Source organism: Artemia sp. Qi Xiang Cuo, chromosome 1, assembly GCF_049724085.1.
Source record: "Artemia sp. Qi Xiang Cuo chromosome 1, ASM4972408v1, whole genome shotgun sequence".
In the NCBI taxonomy this organism is placed as follows: Eukaryota; Metazoa; Arthropoda; class Branchiopoda; order Anostraca; family Artemiidae; genus Artemia; species Artemia sp. Qi Xiang Cuo.
Genome location: NC_142794.1, coordinates 51,159,704 through 51,171,731, shown reverse-complemented (window position 1 = coordinate 51,171,731; position 12,028 = coordinate 51,159,704). Strand labels below are relative to the sequence as shown.

Here is a 12,028-nt window from a genome sequence, read left to right as displayed (position 1 = left end):
AAAGACTACTGGGGATTTTTGAGACTGGAAACTTCGAGTTGGTCCCAAAAGGGAAAAATCTCAAATGTTATGGAGTTTTTACCGTTAATGTCCAAAATGCCTTTTTTTTTCTTGGATTTAGTTAGCATTGCCAGTCAACTTTTTCAATTTAATGCAAGGTTTGATGATGACAAGTTATGTTAGATTAGGTTTGGTTTGCTTAGGTTAAATTTTTAACCCATTTCTGATATTTATAATCAAATTTAACTTAACCTAAACTAACATAACGTAACCTAACTTTTAACTTTTACCATCATACCTTACATAAGACTGAAAAAGCTGACTCGCAAAGCTAATTGAATCCAAGTAGAGAAGGAATTTCGGACATTCACTGGTGAATGTCGACATTAACATGATTTCGGACATTCACGGTAACAGAGTACTCCATTTGGTGTGTTAAGCCGTCTGTTCTTTTGTTGTTTAACTTTTGGAGTGTTGTTTGGCTTGACCCATAAAGATGAGGTTATGAGTCAGTTTTTTTTTTACCATTGCTGTGATATAGTAAATTTTAATTTATTAAAAAGCCTGTTTAGGAGTTTGCATTCTCCTTGAAAAGATAGTCATAATTTTTTGTTGGGATGGGGGGTACCAATCATTATATTTCAGCATTGCTTTTTTTTGTTATTTTAAGCTATTGATGTTTTACTGTGGGTGTTGCATAAGCTTATTTATTTGATTTTATTTCAGTATGTGTCATCCTCATCATCTAGTACTCGAATAGCAGATGACCGCAGCCGAGAATCCTCTTCTTACAAAGGCCGTTATCCTGAAGCGGTTTGTCTTGTTGATTTCTACTATTTATTCGTTGATTTTTTATATTTCTTTGCTAGCTATCCTTGGCAAAATTCTTGTGATATTTCTTTACGATTAGTCTAGTTTAAAAGCAATAAAGCCAAGGCTTTTTAGGCTTTGGGGATTATGAAGGAGCATAATTTTGAGATTGGTGCTGTTTTTTCTTTTTTACTTTGAAAATAGATTACTTTGTAACGATAGTACCCAAGGATAATGAGCGACCATCATTGGATCCTTGCACAACAGCTTTATGCACATCAATTATTTTAAAAAAATGAAAATTATTTTTGAAATTCACCCTACAAGCAGCGGATTTTGAGGCATCAAATGACGCTCGTCGACTGTGTGGAAAGGTGCCGAAAGAGCAGCCAAAAGAAGAATGCACATTAAAATGATTAGATGATGATGATAGCTATTTTCATGAGTAATTGATTTACGCAAAAGAAAATAACTGATTATTTCCTGCTTCTATTCTGTTGAGCATTTCAATTATTTTAATTTTCTCCTCTGTTGTTAGTTATTGATACAAAAACTTGTGGTTCTTTGCGCAGGTTACATTGGTGCATGCAGCGAGTTCATTGATGCTCCAGTGCAACCGCAGGGTTTGAAAAAAAGGATCTCTTATGGTTGTGATGATTGACTTATTAGCGTGACAATTACGCGTTAATTGAATAATAATTCGTTGTATAAAGCCGGAATACATTTCATCTTATTTGTAGCAGTAGCTAGAAATTAGTAAAGAGGCAACTACAACCCATAGTAACCGAAAGTTTAGAAATGGATTTTAAGGGTTACTGATAAAACATCCACATACGTGGATTTTTAGACAGTAAAGGATCGACCTTTTACAAAGTCACATAACAACAAAGTATAATTTATAATCCTTTGCCTGGAAAGCAAGAAAACAGAAATATTCTAGAGATGGCAGATTTCTGATCCGGATGGGCTGAGTTCACCGCTTTATTATCTATTAGAGGATCGTAAGCCAAAACTAGAAAACTAGTATTTAAAATAACTATGACAGGTCAGGGCACTGCTGAAAAATTGTATGGATCTGGAATTATATTGATTGTGCACTCCCCGCTTCCATTTTGAGCTGCATCAAAGCTATGAGCAAACATTCAGTGACACAGTTCCATTGATCATCTTGCCCGGCAGTACATTAAGTAAGAGAGATATTGAGTTAATTTTGACATGTAAAGTTCAAAAGAGGTTGATTGCAGTTAATGAACGGACATAGACTAATGCATATACACTTTGTGTTATTTCTTGACATAGTTCAGAAGAACTCAGAAATTAGTAAATTTCTAGGCCACACTGAAATTAAGGAAAAGAAAACTGTTGGTTAGGAGAAAACAACGTAATCAATTTTATAAATACAGTAAAATAAAAGTAGAATGTGTTTTATACATGTTTCTATATAATTTTTAAAACTTGTTTGTTATAATCCAGTTACGTTAAGCCAGTTCTAATTTCAATCATCAATCAGCGATTTTATTCGTACTAAAGCAATACTACAAATAAGACACGGTTATTCAGCCCAAAAAGCTTAGATTGTTGTGGGCCACACAGTACAATATAAAATGCTGAAAGAACGATTAACAATACGCTAGATCACATAACATGCAAAATAAAGATAAACTACTGGAATACAAAAAAAAAAAAAGGAGGCAGAAAATCTGCTGGACTAAATCTACGGAAAGACCCAATGAGAAACGGCCTTCGCAGAGAGAGATAGAGGGGCATCGGAAGGAACAGAATTCCATAGTAGAATAGATTGATAAACAGTAGACATCTGAGCTGCTGTTGATGATCGTTAAGGTAAAATAAATCTATGAGAAGAACTGCGTAAAGAAGAAGACTACCTACTTGAGCTTCTCTGTGTGAAAAACAGCTGTATAGACGGTGGAAATGTACCTAGAAAAGCCGAATGCACTAAATAAAGATTACTTCTACCCACAATACAATCCAGCGGAGCTATTCCAGTATCATTATAAAGATCAGAGGAAGGGTACAGTCGAGGAAGACGAAAACTAGCCTTCACTTTCCTATTTTGGACTCTTTGAAGTGAGCACAGGAGATATTTATTAGTAATACTCCAGACAGAGCAGCAATAGGAGAGGTAAGAAAAAATAAAAGCATACTAAAGAGAAAGTATAACATCTGGGGGAAGAAATGAGTTAACCCGGTGCAATATTGAAGATCACGGATGATGAGGGAACGGGTGTGAGTTATATAGGGTATGGGGTTTAAAAGAAAGAATACAGTCAAGGTATACACCAAGAAATTTCACCATAGTTGCTTGCGGTTATAAGCGTAATTTCTCTTGTCTCTGTTGGAGATGTATTCCAACACTCGAAGAAATATTTATATCGATCTCATCTGATGACGAGTTCAGGACAAGGTTTTGATTATTTCGAAAAAAAAAACCTAATAACATTGGTAAGATTCACAGAGTAAATGTGCCAAAACGGGTATATAGTGTCTGTAAAAGACCCGGAAAGAAGATTTACTACTGATGACGGTCATTGTATTTGTGACCGAAATATCTGGTATTTTTTGTGAAATTTATTATACACTGTCTATTAAAAAGGATTTTATCCCTATTTTGAACTTTTATTTGATCCTCCAGTAACAACTAATATTCTTCTTGTAGCCTCTTGAAGCTTGATGGCTTTTTTCTCCTTTATTTGTCTTTCTAAAGACTAGTGCGAGTAAAATAATACTTCTTTATATTCTACTATTCATGGTGTTGTGGGTGTTGCTAAAATTCAGCTAAATATGTGAATTTTCGCGTAATTTAAGATAAGTGGTTAAGGAACAGTTAAATCGTAAATGGAAACAACGTAAATCATCTAGATAAAATAAAACAGCAGAGTTTCTGTCTTGTCCGTGGGCAACCTTTCATTTGACTTGAACAAGTTTTTTAAGATGGTTCATTATGAATGTATAATTTTCACAGAGAAAAAAAATTAGACACAAAAATTTTTGAGGCAGCAATGTCGAGCATAGTTTTCCTTGGACTTGGCAAACATACTGTTACACATGTCCTACTACTAAGAGTAAGGCCAAAGGCAGGAGCACTTTTCGGCTGTGTAAAATCCAGCTCTTATTTTAACAACTGACAAAATTTTCTAACGTTCCTGGAAATGGTACTATATGATTGGTTCTTTAATCTTTAGTCTAAGCTGTTTCTTTCTTTTTCTTATTCTGCTTTTTCAGTATGGATTGTCTGAAAATTTATATCAATTACCTAGGTTTATGATTCCCGGAGCTATGACCGTCATCCTCCAGAAAGAAGTGCGTCAGGTTACAAGCGCCCATATCCACCCCATGATGATTCACGCTCAGGCTCTTTTGCACCACGACCTGAGTCACGAGGTTATAGATATGAAGAGCGCCCACCGAGACCAAGCCCAATAAGGGTGGCATATGAGCCCCCTTTGTCCTCTGCTAGACCAACCTTCAAGACACCGAGAAGAATTTATCGTGGCTCAGGTCTACGTGTAAGGGGGGGCTTGCGATCATCTTTCCGACCAAGAATATCTACTTATAGAACAAGTGAAACTATAAGACCCAGACGGGGTGTTGGAAGAGGAAGAGTTATCAAGAGAGCTCATATAATTAGACGTCAAAGGTAATGAAAACGATGAATATTTATTCAATTTCGTTTGTAAGAGTATTCGTTTCATTCGAAAATGTTCTGTAGTTTCGTGCTATGGAATAAGACCCGGTATGCCATTGTTTGTCTCCCGAATCAAGCTGCTAAGGGATTTTAGAGCATATTTCCTTAATCACGTTGTTCAGACGGGGAAAATCTCGGGATTATCTTTGAAGTGATGTAAAAACCGCTGAAGCATATGTTAATTTGATTCCAATTCTCCATATGTGCCCATGAACATGACTGAGATAAACATTGATTGTGAAGTTACGAAAAAAAATTGCTTGCGTTTTTTGAAAATCAGAAAAAGATAAGCAATAAGTTGAGCGGCTGGGTACCTTGTTCAAATCTTGAGCCAAAAATAACTGCTCATTCTGCTTTACCTTCTTTTGTTCTTGCTAGTATTCAGAAAAATGTATTGACTGACCGGGCTAATATCGATTTATACAAAGATTTACTTAAAAATCGATACAGAGAACAAAGCCAATACGAGACATATGCATTATCTAAAACTGAAAAGTAGATGCATATGAGGATACTACTAACCAACATAATTCCGTCAGGATATTAAAACAGGCGAGATTAGTCAAAACTTTTGATCAGATTTTCCATAAGATTTTTAACTGACTTTATATTAAAATTTAGTTTTAAAGTTAACTTTAGAGGATATGTACCGTCATCTCCTTATATGTTTGTGAAGAGAGTGTGGAGTACCTACTGCGAAGAGTCTAGAGTCTGCACAGTATCTTCTTCGCACACATCCTAATATTGGTCCTGTCGAAAATTCACCAGGTTTGATTAAATGCAACATTCTTTTGATTTCGGTTAATTATTTATGAACCAAGATATATGTTTATGTTCAAAAGAATATGAGACGGTGGCAGTGCAAACTGTGATGATGCAGCAAACGCAGCTAAATAGATACTAAGCTCTGCTGCTTCTTCTATATGTTGCAAAGCAAAAGATATAGACATAGGAAATATTTGTTTATGCATACAGAAGGTCTTTGAATTATATTAACACCTTGGGCCTTGTTGCACAGAGCTTCGACATTGATCACCCATTCCCTAAATAGCGATAGAATGTATGGATATAGTACATTATGACATCTTATCTTGAGGATTATGGTTTAGTTTGAGGAAGCTGATATCCTCATCCACTTTTAAAGAATACAAACTAATTTCATGCGATAAAAAAGAAAGATATGCTTTATAATTCGCAAATGGAGACCAGAAGGTGCATCGAGTCGCAAGATCTGAATGGAGAAGAATTACATATAAAAGCAAGTAAGGTGGTATGTTGTGAGCAACTGTTTTTCCCTTTTACTTTCCTTATTTTCCTATTTTTAATTTAGCTTTTGATAATATTAGGGAAGAGGCCTTAGCTGAGGCAGAAAAGGCTGTCAAAGAAATAACTGAGGAAGGTGATGAAGAAACCTCGGTTAAACGCAGAAAAAGGAACGAGTCGGAGTCGAGTGCAGTTCAAGTGAAAGAGGAGGTCAAAGATGAAGTGGGGGTATGTGTTCCTTGTTTTTTATTATTATTTTTTACTAATATCCTGCCAAATATAAATGTAACAGAACATACAGCAGTTATGCCTCTGTAACTGCTGTTTAGTTTTATTCAGAATCTTTTGTGTTAGGCTGCATAATTTTATGGTCTTGTTATTATAGAGGTATATATTCTGATCTGTCATGTATAGGCACTTGAAGATCCTGTTCTCAATGGACCAGGGGCTTGAAACTAAGAGAGCGCATTCAGGCCGCAATTTCACCCATTTGTCTGGGAGATTGCATATTTTTTTTACCTTTATAAAGAAAGAGTGACTCTCATTTGCCCCGTGTTCAAAGTTTTCTAGGACTTATACTATGGTTGTTCAGTAATAATCCTTTACTGTTTTTTAAGGTGGAGTCATAATTCGTGATAAGTAAAATAGTGGCAGGTTGGACATATCAAGTTTTCAGAGCAAGATGGTAGTTTACAGGTCTAGCATTTAACTTTGTTTGTCCTGCCTAATTCCTAGATGGCCACGTTTCATACTTTGATGTATCCAGAGTAGTGAAGTGATAATAGTTTTTTTTTTTTTCTGAAAATTGTTCTTGAAAGAAAATATTCCCGTCAACGTCAAACTGCGTTATAACAGAAGCAAAAGCACTGACACGAAACAACATAAAAAAGAAATATATCTATATATATATGCCCGGCGGCTATATTTTTGCTATTACCAGTGTTTTTGCTCTTTACGCAATTTAATGTCTTCATACTGAAGTCTATTCAAAGATATTTGATTATTACAGCAAGTCTGATTTCTAACAACGATATGTACGGTACTAAGCTTCAGAATTTTTGTTTTCTTTTTTAAGGTTTTTGAATTGTTGTAATCCCTTACATGCAAACATTATTGCAACTAACAGTTTTTTTGTTCTTTAAGCAACTTAATATAAACTTCTTCATACTTGAACATGTTCAATTTTTCCATATAAGTGTGACAAGTGTGACTACATCATTGCAATACTGATGTACATAAAAATGACGTCACTCACATAAATATTTTTTCTCTAAATTAAGTCTCTTCGCGAATTTTCTCAGACTTCTGACCTATCTAGATCGGTTTTTAGGCCAAAATATCTCAGGATGCCAATTTTCCCGAATAATTATGGAGTCGTTTTCGAGAAAAATAAATATATATATATATATATATTATGTTTCTGTGTGTGTGCTGGATGCATTGCTACAGTGTTCATCCAATTGATTTGCATATATTTTTCCCGTCTCCGTATATATAACCAAAATGAGTAGAGCAATTTATATAGATGTAAAGTAAAAGAAAACTTTATTTAGTCAGGGATTAACTCCATTGAGGAAAGCATGACGTTTAAAAAACAATCAACGTTTATCGATTCAGTACATCTTCGGTTTTCTCGCTTAATAAACTCGATTCCCCAATGGAGGGAAATTTTTCGTGCGGAAGGGGAGAACTTTTTCAAATACTTTTAAATTTAAAATACGATCGTTCTTACTACACAGCGGAGGGGGGGGGGGGGGTCCGCCAGTAAATTTTGCTTTCATGAAGGTCATTTGCTTGTGTCTAAGGCCCAAGCTGCTTGCAATCTTGGCTAAGCAAATCGAGGGCTATCTAAAAGCCCATGAAGCGCGCCTTTTACTATACAGATATCCGGCAAATCGCGCTATTTTGTGTACTTAAAATCAAGTAGTTGCGGGCATCAAGCCGTGGCTAATTGTAGAAAAAGCCAAGACAGATAGTCCTAGCGAGAAGCAAATCTTGCATAAGCCCTTTTTAAGATTGTATAAAAATGATGTCATTTCACTTGTTGAAAAAGCCAAAGACAATAGTCTGAGTGAGAGGCAAAGCTTGCATAAGCCTTTTTTAGGATTCTATAAGAAATTGTAAAAAAAAAAAAAATATATGTCCCTATTTCTTTATGTTCCTTTTTTGTTATTAAACAAGAAAACAAGTTTTTTTTTAACAGAAAGTAAGGAGCAACATTAAAACTCAAAACGGACAAAAATTATTCCGTATATGAAGGGTTTCCCCCTTCTCAATTCCTTGCTCTTTATGCTAAAGCTGTTAGCACTTTTAGAAAAGCTTCCTTTCCTAATTAAACGGCCCTTGTTTTCCGGGAATCGTTCTTAAGAAAACGCGACAGTCAAACTTAAGCGTAAAGAGCAAGGTATTGAGGAGGGGGTAGCCCTCCATATATGGAATAATTTCTATTTGTTTTGAGTTTCAATGTTGCTCACTTTCAGTTTAAAAAAACTTGTTTTTTATATTTTTAATTTCTGATCTTTTTTCAAATAACGCCGGTAAAAATGGCTCACCCAGCATGAAATTTACCCCCCCCCTCCCTTACGGGAAAATCCGCGGAAATTTCATCCAACGTAAATTGCAGCCCTCTCCCCTAAAATTTCTTGCGAACTTTTAAGCCTTAATAGTTCTCCTTAACACACTTTCATTTGAAAAAGACTAATTTCGAATCGGTTTCTCGATCACTCAGGAAATGCCCCCTTCTGTGGAATTTTTTCCCGGAAATCAAAACACGCGGAAAATAGCCCCCGGATAATTCCCCCGGAACATCTCCTCATGCAAAATAGAGTTGGCAAAGAGAATGTAAGACAATTAAAAATAATTTCGCATAGGAACTCTGTCAAATCTCCCCAGTGTAAAATTTCCCCTAGAAAATCCATTCTCCGCAAATGCCCCTTCCCAAAAAAGATTCTCCCTATGGAAGTCAACCCCAAGCATAAAATCCTCCCCCCCCCCTTTCGAAAAATGTCTGTATGCTTCCCAATAACAAATACTGTATTGTAAACAATGGGCGAACTTACAGGCCTCTTACTCCCCACGGACTGTGGGGAGTAGTTGTACCCTAAAGACGTAATTATTTGATCATTCCACTATTTTGAACAAAATGGCTACCTCAAAATTTTGATCAGATAACTTTGGGGAGGGGGGGGGGTGGGAGGGGAGCTAGTTCCCTCCAATCTTTTTGGTCAATTGAAAAGGGCACTAGAGCTTTTAATTTCCATTTGAATGCACCCTCTCCCAATCTTCTAGGGCCATTATTTAGATACGATCGCCTCTGAAAAAAAGCAAAAAAAAAAAAAATTATCCATGATTTTTCTTCTGGCAAAAACAGCAAAATTCCACATTCTTGTATATCGGAGCTTGAAACTTCTACAGTACGGTTCTCTGGTAATGTGAATCTGATGGGCTGATTTTCATTAAGATCACTTGATGTTTGGGGGTGTTTCCCCCTTTTCCGAAAAATGGGCAAACTTGGAATTTGCATTATAACCTGATTCTTTTGATGTATCTATTGATATTAAAATTCCGTTTTTTTAGTGTTTCGGTTACTATTGAGCCGAGTCGTTCCTTAATTACAGTTCGTTACCACGAACTGTTTGATTACCTATTCTAAGACCTTTATCAGAAGACATAAAACTTTAAATAATATAACAGGGATAATTTTTCAGCGTGTATGGCTTTGCTGACAAGAAGCTTCACCAAAAATAAGACTAGTGAAAAGAAAGACAATTTTCACTGTGTATCTTTGATAGTGTGGCTTGAAGAAGAACTTTTCTTCTTGTTTTTATTTTTGAATACTAAGCATGGAATTTATTAGTGCATTAGCTTTTCGTTTTCTCCCACTTTTCTTAGTCTGTAATGTTCATATAAATTTTGTGGTTCCCTGCTTGATCAACTTAATGGATAACTGGCGCTTGTGCAGCCAGACGTTTTGTATATTTACATGTAGTAGTTTTTAATTTGTGTTTTTTATCATTAGGACAAAACTACCGAAGAAAAAACCATGCCAGTATCGCCTACTAAATCCTCTGGGACTGTCGTCAAAGTTACTGGTACACGTTCTGGTTCCCAAACATATATCAAGCTTATCTGTCCTCACTGCTCCTATCGCTGTGTGACATTTAAGGTAGTTTTTTTTTCTTTTATTCTGAAGGTAAGAGGCATAAGGACATGTTTTGGCGATTGGCGCAGGGTTTTGACGATTGATATTACTACACCGGCTTTATCATTAGGCTGGTTAGAAATACCGGCTTTAACATTATCGATGGTTAGCTAAAAGCATATTATTAAGATTAACATAAAGATGGTGTTTCCCCTTGTAGTTGGTATTTTAAATGTATTGTGAGTAATAGGAAGCGAGCAAATTGAATCCATCTAAAGATCTTTGGGGTCACCAACTAGAAAAAGTCCAGCGTTGGGGTATAGTAATAACCAAATCAGCGCTTGACTGCAACTGCTGGATGAATATATATTTCTTGGTGCCATTTTGGATGTGATAGTAATAGAAAAAAGCAATTGAAATAATATTAACAGGACTAGGGAGGACTAGGGCTTGAAAAATGATCAATGATCTTAAAAAATGATTTACACAATTCTTATATAAGATTATTATTATTATCTCTTATATAAGATATTATTAGCTGAATTAAGTTCATAAATGGATTTAGATACCAAGTTTGGTCTGATCCGAAAGCTTCTGAACTGTGATCCGAGAGTATAGTTGATATGAAAAAGAAACTTTGACAAGAGACTAGGAAAAGACACTTCGTATTATTTTAATTAGTCTTAGTGTTACGGGAGAAACGTTTTAGTTTTACTTATGTAAACTAAAAACAAGAAAGCTTAAGAAATATTTTTTCAAATTCCATCTCTCAAAGAATGCTTCACAATTATGAATTTGCTAATTTGAGCTATCTCCAGTCCTGATGATGAATGAAAAATTCGCTATTAAATATTGTCTATTCCCTGAAACTTTTCTACTACGATTCAGTTGAAGGCTATTTAACCGCTATTTTGAATCGGGTGGACTTAGTGGACTGGTGGACTCGTGAGTTAATAATATGGTATAGCAACCTTCCTTTTAAAAAATTCCTTCACCTCTCTCATTTTTTAGGACTACGCTAATCATTTGAACTTGAGCCGTCATGTGAACGCTTTGCACAATGTTACGATGCGTATGAAACTCTATCTTCAAAAGCTTCGAGAGAGACAGCGTCGTGACCAGGCCGAAATCGACAAGAAAGAGGAAAATCAAAATGAAGAAGACTCAAATTTCTGTCTTCCCTGCAAACTCTACTATAAAAATGATAAAAATTCCCATGAAGAGTCTAAAATACATAAGGTAGTGTTGTTTGGTAAATTTTGAACATTCTTAAATTGTTGTTGTATTCAGGATTTTTTTTGGGGGGGGGGGTTGTTTTAAAAATATGAAGATTTAGCGCTAAAATAAAGTTGCCATTAATCCATGGCTAATTGGAGAAAAATCCAAGACGGACAGTCTGAGGGAGAGGCACAGCTGGCAAAAGTTATTATTAGGATTGTATAAAAATGACGTCATTTTCACCATTTTGATAGGTATTCTATTATCCATCTATCTATCCTAGGGCAGATAATCGAGGGATAATCAAGATTTTTGCGTTTACTCATGACGGACAATGTCCATTGGACTTGTATGCAAAAAGGGGACTGAATTTTCGTCATTGTTGCCATGTTGAAACGCGAAAATAAGCTAATAAAACTAATCATTTAAACTTGACAATGGTTTTTTCCATAAAAATCCAAACCCCAACAGTTTGTTGGTTCTTGAAGATACCTTTGAAGGTAAGCTTCGCCTTTTAAGCGGTTTGGTGTAATGTTTTCAGTGTATTTGTTTCTGATTTTCACCCTCGTCTCTTTTTTCTTTGATTTGGACCCGCTACTAATCAAAAACCAACTATCTGCGCATGGGAATCATTTTCTTAAAAACATATATACCTTGTTTGTTATTTAAGCTACAGAGCTCATATTTTAAATAGCTGCCGACAATCGGTTAACTTTAACACTTAAATCTCCCTCTGTTTACTGAGGTCTTTTCATCTTTTATTTTTTCAAGAAAATAATTTATTAAGATGCTAATTTCGTTAAAGACAACAGATTAAATTTGTATTAAAGGTGAAACAGGGAACACGTGAAAGAACCAGCTCTTAAATCAGTTCATAAACTCTTGTCAAA

The 12,028-nt window shown here is 35.4% G+C and overlaps 1 protein-coding gene across 1 annotated transcript in view; it reads left to right on the top strand.

Annotated features, from left to right (window-relative positions):
- Positions 1 to 12,028, top strand: part of LOC148956444 (uncharacterized) — a 36,446-nt gene that overhangs the window by 11,156 nt on the left and 13,262 nt on the right. Inside the window, exons 4-8 of the mRNA XM_089108245.1 lie at positions 727 to 813; positions 4,089 to 4,468; positions 5,863 to 6,007; positions 9,798 to 9,944; positions 10,932 to 11,159. Coding sequence (XP_088964371.1) covers positions 727 to 813; positions 4,089 to 4,468; positions 5,863 to 6,007; positions 9,798 to 9,944; positions 10,932 to 11,159 — 987 coding nt within the window. The remainder of the gene's footprint in view (positions 1 to 726; positions 814 to 4,088; positions 4,469 to 5,862; positions 6,008 to 9,797; positions 9,945 to 10,931; positions 11,160 to 12,028) is intronic.